The sequence below is a fragment of the Pithys albifrons genome, chromosome 10, assembly GCF_047495875.1.
Source record: "Pithys albifrons albifrons isolate INPA30051 chromosome 10, PitAlb_v1, whole genome shotgun sequence".
Lineage (NCBI taxonomy): Eukaryota > Metazoa > Chordata > Aves > Passeriformes > Thamnophilidae > Pithys > Pithys albifrons.
Window position 1 is genome coordinate 12,415,754 of NC_092467.1, and position 25,553 is coordinate 12,441,306.

The window sequence follows — 25,553 nt, forward strand, 5'->3', positions numbered from 1 at the left end:
TAGACCTAAGTAGTGTCTGTATCTTTCAAAGAGCAATGATTTTCTCACACCTGTATCTAATAGTTTATCTATCAACACGTGCAAAGTACCTGAGGCTCTTGCCTACTTGTCTCATTGCTGTCAGCCACTCATACTAAAGTCAAAGCATTTAAACTTCCTGCACAGCTCTATGCTACTTACTCCATTTTCAGGGAGACCAGTGCAAATATGAAAAATTAATTTCATTGTTGTCACATCATGGATAAACAGCTGGGCCAATGATGTACAGCCAGTACCTCCAACTTCTGCCATGCATGCAAGTCATAGCAGAATCTATTTGCACATATGCATTGTCTAACCATCAAACTTTATCTGTCTTTTCTCTGTGGCCTTCTAGCAGTACAACATGTGCTATATAAATTCTAACTATGCAGGATGAACTTGTGAAAGCCAAGCCTGCCAGAAGTAGCTTGTTTTCTTGTACTTTAGGAAGAACAAATGTATCTTTTTCTCCATTACCTTGAATATTTGGCTATTGACACTAATCGTTCACATGTGTTAAGGGCAGGTAGAGTTTTTAGAAAAAACTGTCAGTATTTCATTGTGGTTATCTTGTCTGGATCTTTTATTTCATACATTAGTCAACCATGCCTAATCAAACATAGTTTCAATGCACATTGCAGATTAATTATAGCAGATGCTCAATCAGTCTATAAACTTCTATGTATTGCAACTAAAAGTAACAATTTTATGTAACTAATTTAAAAGAAAGTGTATGTATAGTCTGTACATATATACTCTGAAATAGTTACCAAGATAGTGTCTGTTATGCTGCTAGGGAAGATACTAGCACTCAGCCCCTGGGGTTTCTTGTGAGTGCTTCCATGTAGCTTCAGTGGTTGTGTGGAATGATGCCCCAGTAACCTGGTGTGAGTTCATGGCTGAGCTCTCTGTGAGCAGAAGTCCCACCCCACTTTTTGATTCAATGAAGCTGTAACACAATCTGGCAGTTTTTACATATACAAGTCACAATAGCTTCTAGGCTTTTTTCAAACACTAGTTTGTGGTCAGACAATGTAGCACACTAGCTTTATTAATTGCGCTGTGAGCAAGGGTACTGAGTTTCTGCTGTAAGGCTGAAATGCACTTCCCATGGTTGTGTATTGGCTGAAGATGCACCACTAAAGCAAGACTCAGTTGTGACAGCTGAAATTCCTTTTCGTTCCAGCTCTCTCGCGAAGAGCCTGCTTGCTGATATTTTCTATCCATTTGCTCTTAGATCAGCTCTGTCCTTTTCCATTTACTCGACTGACTTATTTATGAAGCCAAAAGAACCTGATGTCTCCTCTTCTATTCTTTGTTCTGTTACGCTAACCAAGCCAAGCTCTTTCAGGCTGCCCTTGGGCTGGGAGGCTCTTCGTACACTTTCAACCCAGACCTCCTCCGCTGGGGACCAGAATGAGCCCAAGTATACAAATCAGGTCTTTTGCAGCGTTGCCGGTGTTTCGCTCTTGTGCTGGAAACCCTGAGCCGGACACACCCGTCGGTGCGGGGGGAGCGCCGTGACGAACCCGCGGGGTGCGGTCGGGTCGCTCCTCCCGAGCCGCGTTTCCCGCGGAGCGCGCAGGGAGGGCGGGAGCGCCACGGCCGCCTCTTGCCCCGCCCCGGCCGGGCGGCTCCTCCTGCCGGGCAGCTGCTCGGGCGGTGCCTGCTCCGCGGCAGCCCGCGGGAGCCGAGGAACACTGTCCGTCTGTCCGCGCTGCACGGCCCCGACATGTTCCAGCTCCTGCGAGGCTTCGTTCTGCCGGCGGCCGCCTGCGACGGGAGCAGGGATGGCGACTCCCGCTACGCCAACCTCTTCAGGAAACTGGACCTCAACGAAGACGGGAGGGTGGACATCGCCGAGCTCCAGACCGGCCTCCGGGCCATGGGCATCCCGCTGGGAAAGGAGGCGGAGGAGGTGAGCGCGGGCCGGGCGGCCCCTCGGGGGCCCGGGGGGACGGGGCGAGGCCGCGGCCCGGCCGCCCCACGCGCCGCGCAGCCCCGGGACGGGCGCGGCCGGGCCGGGTCCGCCACCGCCGGAACCGGGGGCTCGGGGCCGCTCCTGGAGAGACGCGGCTTCGGGCCTGCGCTTTTCCTTCCCCGGAACGCTGTTCCAACCCCGGGGGCCGTGTTCTCTGGGCACCCCCGGAGTTGTCGGCGAAGGGTCCCGGGCGCGTACGGCTCTCGATTCCGTTGCCAAGTGCATTTACTCATCATGTGTGGACTTCTGACATCCTCTGACTCCTTGTTGGGTGGTACTTGATAGCGCATTCCTCTTCCAGCACGGTAAAGGATAGTAATTTACAGCTGTTGTCCATCACTCCACCCACTGATAATCTAGATCAGAGTAAATTAAGGTTTGCTTTGGGCAGCAAATCTGTATGGCCGTAGGCTGCAGTTTCAGAACTAGCTATTTTAGCCAGCTCTCCTTAAACACAGACATGGAAATGATTCTTGTTATGGACTGTGTCAGATACCGAGACCCTTGTATTAGAAAAATGCACACTTTTAACAGTGGCCATCAAACCATTAAAGAACTTCACTCTCTTCGTGGTGTGGCTTCTGCAGCGATTGGTTCAACTGTGACCTCACTTTGTTGCTTGTATCAATGTTGTGACCTCAGAAGTCAGTAAAACTTGAATCATCAAGCATTCCAGTGCAGTGCTGACTTATACTAGCAGATCTCACCTATTATCTGGAAGAGAACCTTCTCTTTCCTAATTATGTTCAGTAATCCCCAGGGATCAGCATATAAAGTCATCTAGTGCACAATTCCGTAGGTAAGTGTTTGTGTGATAAGGCAAGTCTGCCCTGACAAGGCATGCATAGGTTCAGTTAGGCTAAACAGGTACAGGTGAGATCTGTGGGGCAGCTGTTGCTGTAACAATTCTGCCGTGCTTGTGGCAGCTGTTGCATATTTTCTGAAAGAGATGCAGGAAAAGGAGCTTAAATTTTTACTCCAGTGTTAAGAGACGTGTTGGGTCAATAGTTCAGTGGCCTTATGCTAATTGTGGGACACTGCCCATATTTCCTTCATGGCCTCATTATTTGGTCTCTATTTTACCTCTTTTTGATGTATTTAGTTCTGTCTCCTACACTTAATGAAAAGTATTCAACAGGCCTCTTAGTTAAATTGTGTTTATGCAAGAGTATAAATGAAAGCACACTTTCACTTCAGGATTGCTGCTGGTCAAAATCACCTTTACAATAGGTACATTTTGTGTTCTTAGGTTTTGATATATAGAGGAGGGACAGTTTGGCCTGTTTGGTTGTCCATAAAAGTTGTCATTATTAAAGGCATGATAGTTATGAATTTCAGTCACATTATGCACACTTTGTTGTAAAACTTTTGTATCCATTTGATTATAACAATTTGGGGTTTTTACTTACATTGAACAACAGGGAAACAGGTGATCAACTAATTTTCTGATGTTTGTCAAAGGTGTTCTTCCCACATAACTCAGTGAAAGCCCAAAGTCACAAGTGGTGTGCTGCTGAAGTTTTGAGCAACTTGGAATTGAAGTTCCAAGTTCTCTCTCAAGATCAGTGATGTTCATTAATAGTGCATATCTGGATAGCTGTCAAATAATTCTCAGTTGCTTCAGGATAAGCAACTGAGAATGTGAAACCCATGGATTAGATGGAGATACTTTAGACATAGCTGGATGGAACAGAGAGCAGGAAATGCTGCCTCAGTTTAAGGAATACAGAGTACACAAAGTAAGCCATGAGTCATTTGCATTTGGGAGGGATGGAAGAATTGTTGAAGTGCACTGAAAGTTCTGTATGCTCACTGTTTTAAACTCAGTGGTGGGCACAGTTGGAGCTAGAAACAGGACTGGTTCTATGTAACTGGTAATAACTAGACTTCTTGTAATAAGAGAGCCTCAGTAAGACTGCTTTTCTCCTATCTTTACATGGCTAACCTGCTTCCTGTACTTTCTTGCAACTCAAAGCTGCCTTCTCCCACTTCAAGCTCTAAGTTGATGTTGAATTCAGTCTTTTTACTACTTGTTAAAAAGGTATTGTATTAATGAAGTCAGATATTGAATAACCATGTTTGTGTTTGGAGAGGCAGAAGTAGCCTTATAATTACGAATAACTAATGAGTAAGGAATTGAGACATGGAAATACTACACAGTGTGGCAAAGCATTAGCTACTGACCAGCTCAGCCCTGCCAGCACAGTGGCACTGTGGTGTGGGCAGACCTTGGGATATCCTAGAGCAGAGTGGGCTTTAGTACATCATGGCTGGGTCGGAGTCTTATGTCTTGTGCTATCATTATGTTCTAGATGCTGGTCCGTGTTAGATTTCAGAAAATCTCTTGTGGGGCTGGCTTCCAATGTGAAATCCATGTACCTGGAAGTGTTGGCCATCATTCTTCTGGGAGGCACAGATGCTTCCTGGTAAACTCCTGGTGAAGGGACCATGTGAGCACTACTGGATTTCACAGCAAAGTCAGTTGGTCGATCTCAAGTTGTCATCTTGACCGTATAAATTATTGTTTGTGCTACCAGTACTACTTTGTTCTTTTGTCTTTAAATGTGATTTCTCTCTAGAAGGAATATGAATGTTTCTAAGGGATGCACAGTTATCATCCATTTGAGTAACAGACTACCAGTAAGTGCTTTTTATTTCAGCTGTCTTCAGTTGTCTTGGCAGTTTTATTAATGTTTAATGTACGATGAGACACTCATTTAGGTGAAGTAACATTGTAGATACAAGAACTGATGTGAGCCCACATGGTAAGCTTTGGAGGTAGGTTACACATCTCTCTAAGGAAGAATCATTTTTCCCCTATTGCAAGGCATCATAACACAACATGACAGAAGCTCCTGACTGTGTTCTACTTGACCTGCCTTCTGTCAGTATCTGACAGACAAAAGTAAACCATTGGAAAATCTGGAATGTGTGCTCCTTGGAGGCTACCAGGATGACTCCTATTTTATATTCTAGTATATTACCTGCCAGGAATGGTTAACTTTGCAAAAATTTGCAAAATATTCCTGCCATAATGTGTCAACATCTATGAAGAAGGAGTTCAGTGTGGGGACAGTATCAAATGTTGCTCTACAAGTCGTATTAACAGCTATTGTAGGGTGACTTTGATTAGATACACAAAATAGATGCTGGGATCAGATCTTGAATGATCTCATCCTATGTCTTCAAAATGCCATGACTCTCATAGGCAGGAGCACCATAAATGGTGTGAGTGGTTATATGAGGTACTATTTTTGATCATCCTTTCCTTCTGTTGCAGTCAGTCCTTACAGTAATTCCGTAGGAGTTGAACCCTTACATTTCGAGCTTCAGTTTGGAACAGCCAAGCATTCAAATTCAGGTACTATTTATACACTAAGTCCTTGAGCTAGAAGTAGGAAGATGTTACTGAAATGAATAAACACATTTTGGAAACAGTATAATGATCTTACTTGGACTGACTCTGTAGTGTTTTGACATGAATCTTTGTCTATGTTAAGTCTTCTTTAGGTAAAGATACAGTGATGAGGCCCCTCTCATGTCTCAGCATGAGAGGATAGGTGAGAACAGGGCCAGGTGTGTGTTGTTTCCTTTTGTGCTTTCTTCTGGCATCTAAAAACCCCCTAGATAGTACTTCAGAGCTTGAACTCATCATAGCAATTCTTAGTCCAGAAAGCACACACTTGTTTACTGACTAAGCTAAATGTGTCCTTGAATATTTCTCCACTGCTTTATTAAGATGTTTGCACTTTTCTTAATTTTGGTAACTTCCTGTACAGGGGAAAATTAGAAGGCTAGGAGAAGCCTCTTCATTATGTTGTAGCTTGGATAGAAATATAGGAAAAACAGTAGTTACTTTGAAGAAGTTATATGGGCATCTATCACACTATATCTACTCTTAGAAATTATTGTATCTGTGATATGGAGATGCACAGTCTTAGAAGCTTCAGCACTTCCTTGTGTATGTGTCATTCTTTATGTGAATTGAAGCTGTCTCTCACCTTAAAAGTCTGCTAAAAACCCGGTGCAATAGAATTAGTCTGGCATCTTTGATTTTTACCAAAACGTGATTCTACAATCATGTCCTGTGATTGGAGAAAACAGGAACCATTTAGTTCCTTTAAACTTCCCTTTTCAGGTCATAATAGTTGTGACAATTATGTCTGGCTTGGGGACTTAATTGTGAATACCTCAAATATCTTCGGTAATATTCAGCTGTAAGCAAATGTTATTTAATTATTATTAAATAATTCATTTAATAATGATTCATTTCCATGTGTAGAGCTTCAGAACCTTTTAACTGATATGTGCTATGGTCTCCAAGTCTCTATATGAATCTTAAGTTTGTTTTCATAACACTTTAAATATCCAAGGAGACAAAATTAATTTTTTTAATGCTAACCTGATAGTTTTTTTTCTGAACAGTGACAGGGTACAGTGAGTGATTAATTCTTCCTCCTGTTGCTGCAAAATGCAAGAATGCCAAGAATTCCCAAATATGAGAAGCCTCACCTCTGAGACATCTCTTAACCATGTATTGACGTGCTTTGCTAAATCCTTGTCTTGAGACAGCAGTGTGTCCCAGGTGAACAAGGTAAACTGATAAACCTTTTGGGGATGCCTCTGTAGCAGAGCAGCCTTTTTTAATGAGGAAAATCCATCTACCAAGTATGTTCAAAATCCAAAATACCAGTGTAACTTGCAAGGAATGCTGAATGAAAGTTCAAGGGATAGTTTGCATCTTCCGTGTATGCTGTTTTAGATTCTTGAAATTTAATTCATAGCTCTGAGTTGAGAGAGTTTATCCATGTCCTGAGGGAGCAGCTTCTGCAAGGCATGTGGGGAGAGCCTGCTCATGACTCGAATCTTGTCCTTTTTAGTCCTGTTTTCTAGAGATTCTGTTAACCTGAAAAGGACCAATGAGAAGACCTCTCCCAGTGCTGTCCTATGGCAGGAAGAGTGGTGCTTAGGACAGAGAACAGGAAGGGGAAGCTCTGCAGCTGGTAGTGACATTTGCTGTTTGTCAGGGGTTCAAGTCTGCTGTACTGGACTGGAGGGCTCTGAATGTCTCTCTGTGGCAGGTTTAAAGGGCCTGCTTGGGTACTGTTTACAAGTTGGTGGTATCCTCTGGGAGGGAAGTGAGGAAATATGAATGCAGAATTTGGACAAGTTGGGAGGCCATTGGAGTCAGTGCAAATTACTGTTTTGGTCAAAATGCAGTGTTGAATTTCAGGAGATGAAGTGTCAGTCTACTTTGTTAGTGTGTTGTGTGTACTCACTGGAGTACTGTGTTCTATGAACACATCCTCAGCCCCTTTCTCTTTATGCTGGATTTGACTCCCAGCTGATGTAGTTTGACAAGACTGACTACTAATTTTTGGGTTATAATAGTCTGCATAAATTTGTGTAGTCTTGGCAGATATAAGTAGGAAAAGGACTATAGTTGGGTATGTGTCCAGTAAAGAGAGGACAGTTGTCTATACTTTAGCTCTGACTGAATTTGGTTTCCAGTAATATTACAGTCTAATAAGTTAAAATAGCAAAATGCAGAGCTATGGGAATGGCTGATGCTAAAAAATTATTTTAGAGGTGAAGAAGGAAAGAATCGAAAAAGGGGAAAAGAGGAGAAGGGAATGATTGGTTTTATATATAGTACCTCTGAATTTGAAAGCAAATGTGAAATTTGTGAATGACTGAAGACATGATGATGTTCTTACTGTGGTGCTGGAGTTCTCTGTATGCAGGGTTGTAACTGTGCCCTTTGGAACTCTAGTTGCAGTTTGCAGAACAAATTAATTGCTACGTGCACCAATTAGGTTTTTTGAAGTGCTGTTTTTTGCTTGTCTTGTAGAGAGCATGATAGGAAGCCAGTAAATTCTTGATAATCACTTCCTTTTAATTGTTCTTTACATTATATTAATTAGCTGAAATAACAAGCTGATGAGTAGATGATTGGTAATCATTTGTACTCATCCACACCTTTCACACACAGTTCAGTGTTGTAAACAGAATGTCAAGCATTATGCACAACACACAAATAGTGATCATAATGCAAAAATGAAACTCTGAAGCATTAAGATTTCTAGTGTCTTGCATTTTGTCTTTACATTGTAGCCAGGAATGTGTTACAGTTCATAACTGGCACAGAGAAATCTAGTAATTCATCAGGACACTTACACTTACACTTTGATGTGTATATAAAGCCTGTCTGTAACTTTTTTCCAACAGACCTGCTGACTTAGATTTCCACACCAAATACAGAGGTCTTCTGGAGGAATAGGAATTCAGCACTGCAAATGATTTATATAACAGAGAAGATTTTTTTAAAAATATCTTTGATGTTTCAGTCTGCTTGTGGCCTATCACGTTGATGTTGCCAGGACTTTGAAAGCAGCTGTATTCACAACACATGCATCAGAAAAAGAATAAAAGTAGCAGAAAAAACCCAACCAAGCAAAAAACCCCCGAGAAATATGCAACAGTGTCATGACTAAATACTGGAGCATTTTAGTTGGTGTACTTGAAGGCCTGTAGCACTAAAAAGAAAGAGAATCATAGTATTGTTTGGATTGGAAGTGACTTTTAAAGGGCTATGTAGTTCAATTCTGCTGCAATAAGCAGGGGCTTCAACTAGATTAGGTTGCTCTGACCTTGAATGTTTCCAGGGGTGGAGCATCTACTACCTCTCTAGGCAACTTCTTCCAGTGTTTTAGCACCCTTGTTGTAAAAAACTTCTTCCTTATGTATAATCAAAATCAACACTCATTTAGTTTAAAACCACTACTCCCTGTCCTATTGCTACAGGCCCTGCTAAAAGATTTGTCCTCATTTTTCTTACAGGCCCCCTTAAAGTAGCAAAAGGCTGCAGTAAGGTCTCCCTGGGGCCATCTCTTCCTCAGTGTAAAAAGCTTTGCTCACGGGCACCTCACAGGAGACATACTCCAGCCTTCTGATCATCTTTGTGGCCTCCTCTGGACCCACTGAAACAGGTTTATGTCTTTCCTGTGCTGAGGTCCCCAGAGCTGGACACAGCACCCCAGGGGTCTCATGAGGGCAGAGCAGAGGGATGGAATCGCCTCCCTTGAGTTGTCAGTCACTCTTGTTTTGATGCAGCCATGATTGGCTTTCTGGGCTGCAAACACACATTGCTGGCTCATGTCATCATCTAGATTGCCTTCCTGTATCTAGAAATTAGCAGTTCTTTATGTGGTCACCATTTCCTTTTATCTACTGAATTATCCTTATTGCTTGGGATTACAGTTTTTAGACAGTGAGAAAAGAAATAGCATGCTTTGGAAAAATAAACATTTTCCTCTTGGGTCTGTGCCTTTGTAAAGGTGAGGTGATCCCACAGTAAGTCTTACAAGAAATGGCAGGTTTTGTGTGGCAGGCATGCTCAGCATTGTTTCCCAGGCCTTCCAAGTGAGTATTGGCATCTAGTTTGGTTCCTGCTCTATTGTTGTAAGCATGCCTATTTTAAAATGCATCCAGTTCTCCTCCATCAGAGAAGTTGGTGAACCAGGCAGTGGCAGAGTGACAAGTGGCTGTAATTACACAAAATCTGGTAGTATACAAAATGCAGAACAGGGGAGGTGTATTCATTGTTGTACTTGAGAGGGTGATTGAGTGATGGAACAGTTTGCTTGTGGAGGCTGTGGAATCTCTATCTTTGGAGATGTCCAGGACTCAATTGGATGTCATCCCATGCAACCTGATCTAATCAGATCTAATGGGACATGCTTTGAGCTGGAGTTGTGCTCAATGGCCTCCAGAGGTTCCTTCCAACCTGAATTATTATTTGATGCTGTGAATGGGCAGTTTGTACCTAGGACTTAGTGTGCCAGGCTTCCCACAGAATCAAGAATATGTCCTTCTCCTGGCTGTGCCCATGGAGTATATAACCTCCCAGGAGGAAGTTTCTGCCCACCAAATGGAAGACAAGTTCCTTTCAGTGTTCTGTTTGTTCCACAAACTTGTATATTACTGATTTTCATCTGAAACTTTAACACACACATAATTAGTTCATTTCATAGACAGCAAGAGGCTTTTATTTGTATGAAATTTTGTATTTGTACTGGGAGAAAATGTATGTGCCTGCTGAGGAAACTGTGCCTTTTTGTTCCCTGTCACTTCTGTTCTGCTAGACTGAGAGTGGCTGAAACTGCCTTGAAGTCTGGAAAATAACTGTCAAAACAAACGTAGGGAATGGGGACTATATTTGTGCTTACCCTTTTTTAGTTGTTGCAATATGAAATCCGCTTCTTTGGCAGATGAATTGAAAGGTGCCCCCCTTCACACAAGGAAGTTGCCAGCTCTCTAAACTATCTAGGAATTTCCGTCTTCTCTGGCTCATGTCATCCTCAGCAGTGGAGGCTTTGTAGTTATATAGTGTAACTATATAATATAGTTCAAGTTTTGTCCTATCTGTGAGGCAGAATGACACTTTCCTTGTTCTGCATTTTGGTTTGTGTAGTTCAGGTAGAGTAGGGAACAATAAGAATTTGTGTTGACCAGAACTCACTCAAAGTGAGTACAAGTGCCACGTAAGCCACCTCTCCCCAGCAGTGTGTGGGAGCCGAGCAGGACACTCAGACCCTGTGGCAGGAGGTGCAATGTGTGGAGTAAAAGATGGTTTCAGATGGCAGTGTCTTTGAGGGGGGCATTCTTTTTGGGTTAGAGTAATTTTTCATGGTGGGTTTTGGTTAGTTTTTTATTTGTTTGGGGGTTTTTGAATGATTAATCTATTAGCCTTTCTTAATTTCTTATTAGAAGGTCATAATCAGGAGCGTATCCATAAACTTCTTTAAATGTAAACTAGGTTTTTTTAATGTTAAATTCTGAATAGCTCTAATTATATTGGCAGGGGCATGAAACTGAATTGAGGAATATATCTTTGTTGACTGGTTATTAATAGAAATTACAATCAAGCTGAACTTATGACTATACTAAGAACACTATTTTTCAAAGCTGATACCAAAACCCTTTATCTAAATATGTGGTATCTTGAGTTGATTTTATCACGCGTAATTTTCTGCGTTATGGGAAGTAAATAATGTACTCATTTTCCTGTGGCATACATCATCTTTTTCCTCCATTTCGTTGAGAAATCTGTGATAATATGAATGTTGATTTTTTTGAGATGAAATGTTGAAGTATGTTACTTTTTATAGAGGGATAGTAAAGACAAAGGAGGCAACATAAACGTATTCATGACTTAAATTTTTTTTGGACACCTGTAACAAATATACCAGTTTTCAACTTCCTTTGTGTTTAGTTTCTGTAAGCTGGAACTTGTTGGACTTTGGTCTTTTAAGGACTTCTGCTAATTAAAGTGGAGTAAACAAAATGATTAAAACCAGATTTTGCAGATTAGATCAGCCATGCAAATCTTGTTGGGAGTTAATTTATTCAGCAACTAGAGTTGCACAAGGCAGTCTGCTAAATAGAAGGTATTTGGAGGAATTTTTGGCATGTGCTCTAAATGTAACCGGAACTGCTCTCACACTTCTGTGCTGTCAGGTTGGCCTCCTGTCTGAGTTGGACTGAGTGCTGCTCCCTAGGACTTCACAAACTCGGGGAAACTGCAGGGACCGATGTCCAAAGGAAGAGATAACACATAATCTTCCCTTAAATCTTGTGTTGTAGAGCAGGTTTTGGGGTGGATTTCCCTGCCTCCTTCCTGTACACCCTGCCAGAGGGGCCGGCAGTGCTGTGGAAGTGTGAGCAGTGGGTGGGAAGTGGCTGTGCTGGGGCCGCTGGGCAGCCCTGGCGTGCGGAGCTGCCCTTGCTGTGGCGGAAAGCCCAAGCTAATAAACCCTGCAGAGCTTGTTAGCCTGAGCTTTACCCTTCCTGGGGCTTGGCCTTTGAAGGCAAACCTCAGCAGTTAGAGGCTGATGCTTGGAGGGCTGCTGGAATGTCCCTTTTTTAACGAGTAAGATTTCACACATGAACATGGAGAAGTTTTCTGTCCATTTGGTGGATGTGGCTCCCCAAGCTCTGTTTCAGAGTTGTGTCCTGCAGTTGTGGCTATTCTGTACCATATATTCAATTTGGTCACTTTTACATGTAAATGTTTCTGTCTGCAGGTCACTTACAAGGAAGCACATGCAAAAACAGGAAGATATCTGTGTTTCTTTGTGTTACGAGTTTAAGATTGTAGTCAGTGCTTCACTTGGAAGCAGAAAGCCCTTCTCTCTCAGACATTGGGGGCTGGAAGTGCAAGTTGGGGAAGATACTTTGTAATTTTTTTGGTCAGCAGTTAAATTGTTAAATATGATTTTTTATTTTCTATCTTTATAATTCATAATTAGTAGAGCACTGGATTAAGAGGATAGTCAAGACTGTTTAATTTTACTGGCATATTGACAAATTCCATATACAGGAAACTCACAGGCTTATACTTGTCTCTTTCGTAATTTTGTCCTGTCTCCCACTTCTTCCTCCACAAATTATTTTATCCCTGTAGGTATATCTTGCCAGTGCCAGTAAGAAACCTTAAAATTTTTGCATGGGAAATTTATGTAAATAATAAATAATGCTTTCTCAAATATATATTTACTTCTGAGTGTTTTCACTCTTTATGGAAATATGAGTGTGTTAAATTCTGAAAATGAAGTCATGCTTTGTGACCTGCTGTAATTTGGAAATGTCACATGTTGAATATTCTCTCAACAGAAAATTTTTAAAGCTGGAGATATTAACCAGGATGGACAACTAGATTTTGAAGAATTTATGCAGTATCTTAAAGAACATGAGAAAAAGATGAAACTGGCATTTAAGAGCCTGGACAAAAACAATGATGGTATGCCTTGAATTATTTTATTTTTCAAATATGAGTTGAAGAAACTGTACATTAAAAGTACTTTAATTTATATTGTTTGTCTGAAATGGAAACAAAAAGTTGTGAATATGGAAGCCTTACTTCTTTTCCTTAACAGGATCATAATTATAGTTTACTACAGAGTGTAATAATAAGTTATTGTAGTCTTTTTTTCTTAATACCATCTTCTAAGTTCATTGAACTGGGGCTTTGTTCCCTAGATGGAGAAACTATAAGGTAATTTCTATTAAAGATGAAACAGTTTCTAACTGAATGTTTGCATCCAATTTGGTTGCATGACTTTAATGTACTTAGTTTTCTTTGTTCAGTCCTTGTAGTAGAGAATCAAAATAGATCATTTGTACTTAAATTGATTTTAAATTATCTTTGCTATTATGCAGGTGTTAAAATGGAACCTAGTGAGCTCCAAGGTGCTAAGTGTAGTAAGATCCATGTTTTAAATATATATAATTTTTCTTTTAATGTTTCAAGGAAAAATTGAAGCATCAGAAGTTGTCCAGTCCCTCAAGATATTGGGTATAAACATTTCAGAAAAACAGGCAGAAAAGATCTTGCAAAGGTCAGGAATGATTATTTCTTGAAGTATTTTAAGCTTCTTTGTATTGTAAATTATTATACTTTTGTAATTCAGAGAACAGAATAAATGGGATTATAACTTGGCAAAGTGTTTGTATCTTCAGTGGTGCCTTTGTGGGAATTCTCACATATTCCATCCACTCTTGGGTAATAGTAAGTAGTCACTATTGGAATATCTGGTTCTGGGAGGAGAATGGTACTTCATTTATCTGTAAATGTTGTTGACAGAATCATGTTTTTGAATGGAATATGCCAGATGCGTTTGGATAGGAAAAGCATAGTATTGAAAGGCCATGGCAGATTCAGCCTTGAAATCTCCATGTGGAACTTAAAGTCAGTTCTCACTGATGTGATGGACAAAAACAATAAAAAAAGGTAGAGGGAAGGCAAGAAAACAGAACAACCCCCCCATCCGTGCTACTTTATATAGTTCTGTTTAATTTCTTTTTAGTATTGATGCTGATGGGACAATGACAGTAGACTGGAATGAGTGGAGAGATCATTTTATGTTTAATCCAGCTACAGACATTGAGGAAATAATTCGATATTGGAAACATTCCACTGTAAGTTCAGCTTTTCTTTTAACTTAATCCAGCACTTAAGTTCATCTCTTCTATGTTCATTTGCAATATTGAGTATAGCAGCTTCACACTTGTATTTCAAGCATATTTGTGTTTAGGATTGTTTGGTTTTCCTTTTCACTTTGTGCTCTCCTGTGTGCAACAGGATAGTGTCATGTGAGTTTCTTCTGAACAAAGCACTTCATCTAAACTTTGCAAATAATTATCAGTAGTTCAGGATGGAATCCTTTTCCACAGAAAAATAATAACCACAAAATTAAATATTTTTTATCTCTTGCACACTGCAGTATCTTCTCATGTGCTGTGCTTTTGACTTGTTGAAATAAATTACATAGACATTATATAGACTTTCTTATGTTGAAATTAGTATTTACATTTATATAGTAACATCATAAAATCACTGGTGTCTTTAGTGATGATTTTCTGTGCACCTGCTCTTGCACTCTCGAGCTATAGAATTTAATTTAAGAATGATAGAATATATAGCAGGAGGCTATCCACTCTGCAGGTAAATTTTTAAAGTTACTATTGAATGGAGCTCTTGTCACCTCAGTGACTGACTTTTAAGGACAGTAATAAAATAAGTAAACCAATAGTAATAAGTAAACCTGTTTACTAATATCCTTCCTGTAGGTTATTGGAATCAATAAAGTTACATAAAGACAGAGTTCTTTAAATAAAGTGATACCATTTATATCTCCAGGGATTAGTCAGCATTTCCATAATAAAAAACAGTTTATGAGATCTGAGAACTTTGAAGGTTTCACACTGTACAATCTCAATTCAGGAAGGTTTGCCAAAGGAGAGTTAGCTCCCTGTTTGCTCAAGAAAGTGCTTGAAGCACTGCTGTGACATCAAACAGTCCTGGTCCTGTTTTACTTTGTATAAAAATCCTTGGCTTTAATAAAATGCTTCAATTATTGTTATTAAATATAAGATATATATATATCTATCTATATAAAAATAGATAAATAATTTTTTAATGGAATGTCATTAGTTGCCCCTAAGAAACAGCTCTGGGAGTCTGTTGTGTTCTTAGTGCTGCAGTCAGCTGATGACCCAGTTATCACCGCAAGCCAAATCCAGCTATGTGGCAACACAGCTGCTGTTCCAGATAAGAACAGATGTGAGGCCTCCCAGACTGGCTGCCATTGACAACCCTTCCAATTCCGTTTTTGTTATAAAATTTTAATTGCTGTCAAACTATTCCAAGCAGATAACTGCACTGGCATAGAAGTATTATGAGTTGGCAGCTGTGGCCTTTCTGTTACAAAGGCCCTCAAATTTGTCTTTTTTTTTAGTTTCATTTAGGTCTCAGTAGACACAAGGTTTAAACCCTGGCAGATATGCATAATATCTCAAAGAACATTGAATTTTTTTTTTGAGAATTCTGATTGATCTTCTGATGTTTCCATGTAGTTGAGCAACTGATCACACCTTACTTGGAAACCACAAATTTCAGAAGGATGAAAGGATTTTCCAATTAATCTGTTCTGTGTTCAGTATCCGGAATAGCTGGTGTTTGTCCAGTGACTATGTTTATAGTCTGTGTTATGCAATTTTTGTTCCAAATCACCAAGACAGACAGAAAATGTAGCATAAATTAGGGATATAGTGTCTACAATTAAAATCAACAGTAATTTAAAAGGTTTATTAGTTAACATGCTTTCTGGTCTGTACTTACCAGTTATTAAAATATTGTTGCTCTTGTTATGAGTTTAATTTATGTGTAATACTATGTTTGTATTATCTACAGTGTATTTTTTCTTATATATCATTGTTGTAAGTTATACTTAAGAGCAAACACTATGTTTAAGTGATATGTGAGATTTCATGGTCTTATGTCTTGGACAGCTTTATTGCCAAAGCCTGTTCTTGGATCAGATTGAATGGTAATACAAAGGTGCACCTCTTAATGAAGTTTCAGACTTATATTGCTGAGAAAAGTAATTAAATGTGTCTTTCAGTATAACTGATAAGAAAATATATAAAGCATTAGTCAAACTTCTTATTTTTTTAATGTAATACACAGCAGTTACCTGAAACAGAATGCTCTGCTATACCAGCTATAAAAATGCTACTTTCAAATGTTGGGGGGAATGGGGGGATGGGGAGATCCCACATATGTGTGAATAAATTACCGTGAGAGAGAAATCTCTTGTTAGCATCCTTAGGAGATTACCAGACTAATCCCAGGAGGCTGTCTGGTGAAAGGTTAGCTGCAACATATAAGCATTTGAGCTTTAGTGCTGACTGTAAAGGACTGCTGATCATGACAGAATGTCTTTGCTTGGGCCGTACTCAAGGCGGAACTTTGTCGTAATTTTTAATGATGATGGTGCAGTCTTTGAAATGGTGGGTCTGTGGCGTTATTGTTCAATATCTATGTAGAAGTCACTAAAAGCTGCTTTTCACTGAATAGCAATGCATAGCAAGTTAATTATAGAATGTAGAGCTATTGTTTTATTTTTAACTAGCATTCTATTTACAAATTCTTAGGTGATATGTTAGTTTGGAATTAGAACTGTTGATAAAATTGAGGTGATGGAATGAAATAGTTATTTCCACATCTTTGCTTTGGATTCTGAAAGGTGCTGGATATAGGAGATAGTTTGACTGTTCCAGATGAGTTCACAGAGGAAGAGAAAAAGACTGGGCAGTGGTGGAAGCAGCTGTTGGCAGGAGGAGTGGCTGGTGCTGTGTCTCGAACAGGTACAGCACCATTAGATCGCCTTAAAGTGATGATGCAGGTAAGGTGCAATGTTCCAGAACGTTTTCGTTTCCAGTACATCGGTTAGTATCTAAATTCTGGAGGTCTAGTCATTTTTTGACAATTTCCATATTTTGTGTTAATAAAAGTTGTTTTTTCCATAGTCCTATGGACAAAAATATAAGCAGAATATTATAGTACTTGTGCAAAAAAAAAAAAAACTCAATAGTGGACGCAGCTTTGCTAGTTGATATGTTTAATCAATTTAATACTGGTGAAGTTTATAATCAGAGCATTGTTCTTTACTGTGACTTGTTTTGTTTTGGTTTTTTTGTTAGGTTCATGGTTCAAAATCAAACAAAATGAATATAGCCAGTGGTTTTAAGCAAATGTTGAAAGAAGGTGGTGTCCGATCCCTTTGGAGGGGAAATGGTGTCAATGTTGTGAAAATAGCTCCTGAAACAGCTATTAAGTTCTGGGCTTATGAACAGGTACGATGATAAATCTGGAATGAAACTAATGGCAAATAAAGTACTACATCCTTCTCACTGTTCATTATTTGCACTGTTATATTATATAGGACTTCTTGTCATGGTTGGGGATTTAGTCACAGTAATTTAAGGTGACTTTCAGATTTAAAATAGTCCATTCCATTAATAGAATACTTAGTATTAAACAGATTTTGCTATTGTATTATAAACAGTGTAAATAAACTAAATCTGTCACACATTTTAAACTGTTCTCCAGTTTGCATGGCTTGGAGTCCTGCATTAATATCTAGATTGCTCCTTCAAAGTGATAGCAACCTTCGCACACTCTGCTTGCTGAACCTACACGGGGATTCATTTAAAGTCAAATATCACAGTGCTATGATGCCCTCACCCTGGATTTCAGAGTTATATTTACCTCTGAATCAGCTTTAAGCATCATGTTAAGGCCTAATCCTCCTTTGGAAAATGAACTCCCATTCTGGTGTATATAAATAAGCTTTATTTTTCCTCTGTGGGGCTTGCTAGTGCTTCAAGTAAGACAGAATGAACATATTGCACATTTCTGTACAACTAGGAAATAAAAGCAGCAAAAAATCAAATAAACTTTGGGATATTGTGAGACTGAACTGCAAATTTTGGTGCCATAGAGGCATGTTAGTCTTTACTCCTGCTCTGCCTTTTGGGAGCTGAGGGTGCATTCTTGTATGACAGTGTCTGTGCCTGGCATGACATGGTATGGACAGAAATTGCTTGTTGATCTTTCATTCTTTCATTGCAAAACTGGATGTGCAATGCAGTTGAGTTCCTCTTTATTTTCTGTGGTCCTTAGTGTGGGTACCCTTGAGTTGATTGTAGAACACCTGATGGTATTGGGGGTGACTGAGGTGTTTAATGTAAAGGGTTCATGTAGGCTGGAATGTTTATTGTATTCTGGAGAATCTTTGTCCACAGAACTGCAGTGAGTATAGTGCTAAATTTCTTGGGTTAGTGAATGTAACTGTAAATACATGAGCAACTAAGTACAGATAGAAAAGACATTTTGTACTGTACTCTTGCCTTTAATAGTAACTCTTGCTACTCCTAAAAAGCATGTGATGTTTATTTTATGTGTTTTAATTATACAGTATAAGAAGATACTCACTAGGGATGATGGAAAGTTAGGCACTGTTGAAAGATTTGTGTCTGGTTCTTTAGCTGGAGCAACAGCACAAACTTCTATTTATCCCATGGAGGTAAGTAACAGAGAATCTGCTTCCATTGGAGCCTGCCAAATACTTGGTTTGTTGCCAAAGTAAACCCCATTTTGCTCTTGAAAATATTGTAAGAATTCCTCTCTAGTCTTATATCCTAATTTATTTTTCCTTTTGTCTTCATTTCAGAATTTCAGTGCTAGGCATTTCAGAATATACTGTGCTCTGATTCTTGTAATTTTTTCTCTGTATTTAGCTGTATAATAGTGTTTAAAGCAGTACTTAAATTAAATCTAGTTCAGGAAAAAAATCACACAAGAACATATTTAAAATTCAGTACGCATTCGAGCATTATCTAAATTGGGCGTAAATCCTTTTCTTGCTGTATGTAAGCAAGGAGTGGTGGTGTCCATAGCAGAACTGAAATTGTGTTCCATTATGATGAGAATCTGATAAGAACAGTGTGGAGAAAGGATGTAACAGCTACTGCTGGGGCTGGGTGGATTGGCTGCTCCTTCCTCTGTAGGACATGTTTGTAGATGGTACTACACGTAGCAATTCAACTGGTGTTAATGTATTTATCTGCTCTGGTGTAACTATTTCACAGCATTTCACAGAAGTAGGATGTCCTTCCTTTACTGCATTTCACAGAAGTAGGATGTCCTTCCTTTACTGCTGTTTCCCCATAAAGTTTATCACTTGTGCAAGCACATGTTGGAATATATGCTGGGTCTGGGACTAAAGTAATACAAATATCAACGTTTGGTAGTAATGGCCAATGTATCCTAAATACCTTTTTCATGAGGAAGGATATCAGTAGGAATAGAAATTAGCTGTTTTCACTGCTAAAGTGATAATGATCTCTTTAAGACCATCCTTGCTGTGCCAGAGGCTGAATCCCAGCTAAGACGAGTACAGAGATGGGTTAATTTAGGGAATAACTGAAATGTTATGTACTGGATTATAATGACCAACGGAGACAGATGAATTATTCTACACTAACATGTTCTGGTCTTTCTAAAAATATATGACACTGTCCTAGCAGTGTTTTTTTAGGATATTTCAAAGTAAGAGAGAAAAGCCAAGTGCCAGAAAACTTCAGAGGAAGCCAAAGTCTTAGGAGGCTTTAAAGTAGGCTGAAATCTTGCTCAAGAAATTTCCTCTGTGGTTTCTTTGAAAACTTATTAATTTCTTTGTCCTAAGATGCTGTACAGACTTATTTGCATTATTAATCCAGTGCTGGGTTTCAGCAGTGAGACACAATCCTTTTATTCCTTAACCAGCTCTCTAAGTTGTGCTTTTTAAAGATTATTTTCTTCATATGCTTTGTTGTTTCCAGACCAGAAGTGTGATCAGCAAGTATGTTAATGCTCTCACTGATTCCTTAGAATATTGCTCACACTGTTGCCTTCAAGTTGATAAAAAATCTTTCTGCTTTAATCAAGAAAATAAAGCTAAAATGCAATTATAAGGACTAGGAATTTCAGTATATGGTAACGTGTGGTTCTCTGCTCTAAGGATAGAACCTGAAGAAGCTGCTGCTAACAAATCCTTACCAGGAATTATCACAAAGGAGGCCTGAACCACCAAAATGCAAAACAGTTCCAGAGAATGGAATGAGCAGAGATACACTGTGTATGTAAAATAGATTATAAAATAGGGAATTAAGGTTGCTGTTTTTTTCCCTTTCAGGTTTTAAAGACCAGATTGGCTGTGGGTAAAACAGGGCAATATTCTGGGATGTTTGACTGTGCAAAGAAGATTTTAAAAAGAGAAGGTCTAAAGGCCTTCTACAAAGGCTATATTCCTAATATTCTGGGTATAATTCCTTATGCTGGCATTGACCTTGCTGTTTATGAGGTGAGTTAAAGGTTCTTCACCCAGAGGGTGTTTGGGCAGTGGAACAGATTCCCTAAGGCAATGGTCACAGTACCAAGCCTGACAGAGCTCAGGAAGTGTTTGGATGATACTCTGAGGCACATGGTCTGAGTGACTCTTGGGCTTGGTCCTTTGGAGGGCCAGGAGTTGGGCTCAGTGATCCTTGTGAGTCTCTTCCAACTCAGCATAATCTGTGAATTTAGATCAATGAACGCATGTAACTTCACCAGTTACTTTACAAAAAGCATAAGTATTCTTTAGAGTGTCTGTATCATTAGTTAGATTTGTAATATACTTGTACTATTACAGTTGCCTTTAATTGAAAATAGACAAATGTTTCCACTACTCTTACTAGACTTAAGTGTTTCTGTTTGCCCCTCCTGCAGGAGTGCCTGTGCAGATGGGCCCTTACATGCAACAGTACCAAACAGGAGATGTTCTTAGGGACGATTATATAGACCTTGGCTGGACAACGTGCTTGCATTCTAAACTAACCCTGTTAGACTGGAACATGCCCATTTTATAGTAAAAATGGACCTTAAAAACTGATGAGATATTCATAGTATCCTGCATGTATGATACTTAATACATTTATTTCCATTTTATTTGGTTTCTCATTGGATTTTAATAACCTGAACTCCTTGTATGTATGTGCATGTCACCAAAATTCTTTGTGGCTGACATAGTTGTTCTGAGGAGTTTGAAACACGGCTGTCTTTCAAGAGGAACTGGCACCTATTGCATACACGAGCAATGTTGAAAATGTTTTATCTGCCTTAGATGCTATATGTTGCTTTCAAGTGTGTTAAATAACTCAATACACAGACTAATTTTTTTCTAGTCTGTACAAATCGTTTTCTGATGCTGCACTGGTAATCGGCAGAATTGCTTAAATAAATGTTTTCAAAGTTGTATGGAATTCCTTTTCCACAGTTGGCATCCCTGTGTCTGCATAGGGTGACATGCACAGCTGTGTGAGCTTTTTTGCACCCTGTGGGGTGCTGAGTTGAGTTTCCCTCCTCTCCTCAAAGTATTACAGGTCTAGAACATCAGCACTGTTCCTGCTGCTGGATCTTTTAAGGATTGCTCTTCTAGGTACTAACTGGTGTAGTCTGGTCTAAGTCCTTGTCTGTGTGCTAAGGTGTTTACCTCTGCACTTAAAAGTCAGCATGTAGGACTGGCCTAATGAGATTGGTGCTTCTGGGGATTGAGCCCTTAAGATGATTTGTTATGAATAAAGAAGTAGTTGTTCACTTTTTAAAATGCAGATTTCTTGTCTTACTATTTAATTTTATACCCTGGCAGCTCTTAAAGAGTACGTGGCTAGAACACTATGCATCAAGCTCAGCTAATCCAGGTGTTTTTGTGTTGTTGGGATGTGGAACAGCTTCCAGCACATGTGGGCAGTTAGCCAGTTACCCTCTGGCTCTTATCAGAACACGCATGCAGGCTCAAGGTGAGTTGTCTTGTACTGAAAATGTTTCTGTGTGGTCACATCAAAATTGTTGTCATTTGGAATAGCTGTAGCAGAGACATAGGAATAAAAAAACCCAAACCCACCAACTTGGAAAAGGCAAGGACTTGTCTGGAAAATTTCATTTCATGTTGGTCCCTCTTACCTCCACCACTGTTGTTCTTCAATTCAAAAGTAACATTTCAGACACTGGTGCTCTGTATATTCTGAGAGTCACATTCCATACAAGACTACCAGATACAGAGACCCTGTCATAGTCTGGGATCACTTTTCTAAAATTTAGAATGTTCTCTAAACTTCAGAGATTAAATGGCAAGACTTGGCATCATCCTGTGAAGGCAGACAACGTTTGCTCTGGAGGACATTTCATAAAGACAGCTTCATAGTTGAGATTTTTGTTTGATAGGTTTGTGCACAGACTTAAGGATAAGAGCCTAGATTTCCAAAGGAATGTAAGTGGATAATGCTTTTTTTTAGACACATGAATATCTTTCAAATGTGTGGGAATAAAAAGATACATTTTTCAGTGGCCCTAGAGGTGAACAGTAGGGTCACCTACCACTTTGGTACTTGCTTAAGAATTTTAATATTACTAGAACTGTTGTGTAATACCTTATATTTTTGTTCTAGCCTCGGTGGAAGGAGCTCCACAGCTAAACATGGTTGGTCTCTTTCAAAGAATTATTGCTACAGAAGGAGTCCGAGGACTTTATAGGGGCATAGCCCCTAATTTTATGAAAGTGCTTCCAGCTGTCAGCATCAGCTATGTTGTATATGAAAAAATGAAGCAGAATTTGGGAATAGCATGAAATAAAGGAAAAAGGTGAGATGCTTCTAATGTTGTTGGAAACACCAGAATAATAATGTTTTCTCAAGTAATCTGCTCTCACAATTTGAGACAGATCTTTGTGGAGAGATGCTGCAACTTCTGCCCTTAAGTGGGAAGAAACTTTCCTAAATTTTAGTTCACCATTTCTAAACAAATATTGACATTGCACTTTAAAATGTCACTGAGTTGGGAAAAAAATCAAGAAGCTGTCTTTAAATCAGCAATATGTTTTTATTTTTTAGGAAACCATACATATTTTACTCTTGTTTTTATTTGTCCTTTCTCAATGTGTATTTGTCTTGGATCTAACCAAAGGTAGAAGTTGAAACTGCCTTGATACTGAATAAATGAAAGTGACTTTTTGTTTTGTCACGCTGCCTATACTCAAGCAATTCACAGATGATATTTTGCATACTTAGAAGTAAGCACTTTTTTTATTTTTGAAAACTGAATGTAAGTTTGTAAGGAATGGGATCTTGGATACAGACAAGAATGGAGTTAACACATTAAAATGTAGCCTATCACCTTTATCTTCAGGCAGACTTGTTTCTTTGTTATTTAAAGAGCCTGACAAACTGCTGCTCCATGGGATCAGGATACCTCAAATGGATTTACACGGTATTTTTGTAATACAGTCAGCGATTTTGATAACTTGCTTCACTGGACCTGCTTTTCATTGCACTTGTAAGTGTTGGCATCATTAACCATGGCAAGCTTGGGGTTACAGCTGCATGTTTTATAGCATCATAATACACAGGAACAGACAAAGCTTGGTTATTATGTCCATTCCATACAAGTGCAAGTTGGTCTTCAAAAACAGGGTGGCTGATCTGGTATTAATCTAGTAGTGATTGTAGTACAGGCAGCAGCAGAGCTCTTCACAGCTACCTTGGGAAGAGAAATGGGCTCTCCATTCTTTCCCTTACTTGGAGGGCTGCAGTCCACTATGTGCTTTTAGCCAGTAGAGGATTGCATTATTATGTAATGGTTTTACAGGTCTGTCATGCACCATAAATCCTCTTTCCCTCACTCTTTGTGCACAGTGGCTGTGTGCGTGAAATTCAGACAGTAAAATGCTGAGTGTTTTGTCCGAGTGACCAAGTGGCAGTGCTGATCTCAGGTGCCTATTGGATTGATATTAATGTAGTAAGCAAAGCGCACACAGACCTTTTTAGTGCTTGAGAAACAGCTCCTCCTCAAAAAACAAAGAGCAGCATTTCCGCAATGCAGAAAGTTAGGGATTTCCAAGTAGTTCCAAAGTAACTTCCCCTTCCCCCTGCCCCTTTTTTGTTGTTTTTTTTTTGAGTGGCACACATTTCAGTTGCCTTCAGGCCTGAACACCAAAATGGATTAACAATTATTACTGAACCAATTTGTTAGGCTTTTTCTGCTTTTTGCAATGTGTGGGGTCTTAATCTTGGTAACTTCAAGATGATACATACCTTGACCTTCTAAAAGCAACAGCTCTTAGACAACTTTGTCAGCTTGGATTACTGAAGGACAAATTTTGTTCCTTTGAGGTCATTAAGGGTCTCCTTTTTAATTCCTTTTCTTGGAGGGTGGTTTTTTTGGTTGTTAGGGTTTTTTTTAAACAAACAAATAAGCATAAATAACTGCCTGAACCTCCCTTGTTCCATGTATGATTTGGGCCATATTTTTCAAACAGCAATCACATGTAAATCTGTGATCAGTGCTTCCATTGCTGGTGTTTATTCTCAATAAACTTATATATAACATCTCCATAAAATCTGTACTATAAAATATTGTTTTTATCAGATTTCAGAAAATGGCAGCTGTAGCTGTGCATTTTGGTCTTCCCTTTAGGGAAACCTTGGACTTTGCGCTTTAAAAAAAAAACCCAAAAAAGTTATTCTATACAAATCACTCATATGTATAATGCCTTTCTAATCTGAGTGTTTCCTGGTTTTGCCAACATTTCTGTATTGTTGTGGGATTTGAGATCAGTTGCTGATAATTGTTTGACTGTGACCAATGAGCAAATGTATTGTGTGTGTGCTGTAAAGATGACTTTTGTAGTTTCTATCTTCTAGACTTGCTCCATTTTGTTTATAGTGTGCAAGTGCCATTATGAGTATGGAAAACTATGCTGATCTTTTCAAGTGTTGAAAAGATGTGATGTGTCAAATTTGGTTTTTCATTATGTGCCTTGATGATGACTGTTCAGTTGTGTATTCTTTGTCTCTTAAACATGTGTTTACCTTTTTAGCTTTATAAAATTATCAATAAATCTTTGTTTCCTTATCTGGCTGGAGTGCACTAATGTATTTTTTCATGGTCTGATGGACAGACGCTTCTTTATTGCATTATATGCGTAATACTCAATGCCAAAAATGAAGGTAATTTATCTAAAAATAAGTTTGAGACTACGTTACACTTCTGCTGTTTGTTATTTGAAAACCTAGTAAACTGTCATCCTGTTTAGAACTGTCTTATTGCTTAATATATGTTGCATGACAAAACTCGTAATAATTTGCAACAAATGTACTCTTAATGTTGGCCTTGCTTTGTTCTTAATCTTACTTGTTAGTCAAAGGATCAGTATAAAATCTTTTCAATCTAATTGACTTAGTTTACTCTGCATGTATGTGCTCTGCATAGCAGCCAGCTTTGATAACTCCTCGTGAGTTTTTCACACCAGTTCCTCAAATGTTAATGCTAGGCAAATTAGGGAAGCTTTTCTTGTCCCTGACTGCTGTGAGTACAGTTCTTGTAACACAAGATTTACAAGTTTTCTTTTAAGTAATGGAAGAAGTAGATGGGCAGTGTGTGATTTATGACTAAATGAACACTCTGACGTTCAATTTCATTCAAGGTAAGAATGCTTCTAACTGGAAATTCTCTGCAAGAAGATCCCAGAAGGGAAAGGAAAAGCTAATTTGTTTTTCCTTCGAGATATAAGTGGGATGTGACTGCTATTCAGTAGCACTAACACTGGAAAACGCTGCAGAAAAGGCATGGAAT

The 25,553-nt window shown here is 39.1% G+C and overlaps 1 protein-coding gene across 2 annotated transcripts; it reads left to right on the plus strand.

Annotated features, from left to right (window-relative positions):
- The first annotated feature begins 1,636 nt into the window (after positions 1 to 1,636).
- On the plus strand, positions 1,637 to 24,833 carry SLC25A24 (solute carrier family 25 member 24). Of its 2 annotated transcripts, none has more exons than XM_071565554.1 (10): positions 1,637 to 1,939; positions 12,677 to 12,803; positions 13,314 to 13,401; positions 13,870 to 13,981; positions 16,591 to 16,749; positions 17,048 to 17,200; positions 18,325 to 18,432; positions 20,083 to 20,250; positions 21,574 to 21,724; positions 22,373 to 24,833. In XM_071565554.1, the coding sequence occupies exons 1-10, from the start codon at positions 1,754 to 1,756 to the stop codon at positions 22,549 to 22,551; spliced, it is 1,431 nt and encodes a 476-aa protein (XP_071421655.1). In that variant the 5' UTR covers positions 1,637 to 1,753; the 3' UTR covers positions 22,552 to 24,833. The 2 variants fall into 2 exon arrangements, with proteins under 2 accessions (XP_071421655.1, XP_071421657.1); XM_071565556.1 differs by lacking the exon at positions 1,637 to 1,939 and adding an exon at positions 5,317 to 5,363.
- The last annotated feature ends 720 nt before the right edge of the window (positions 24,834 to 25,553 follow it).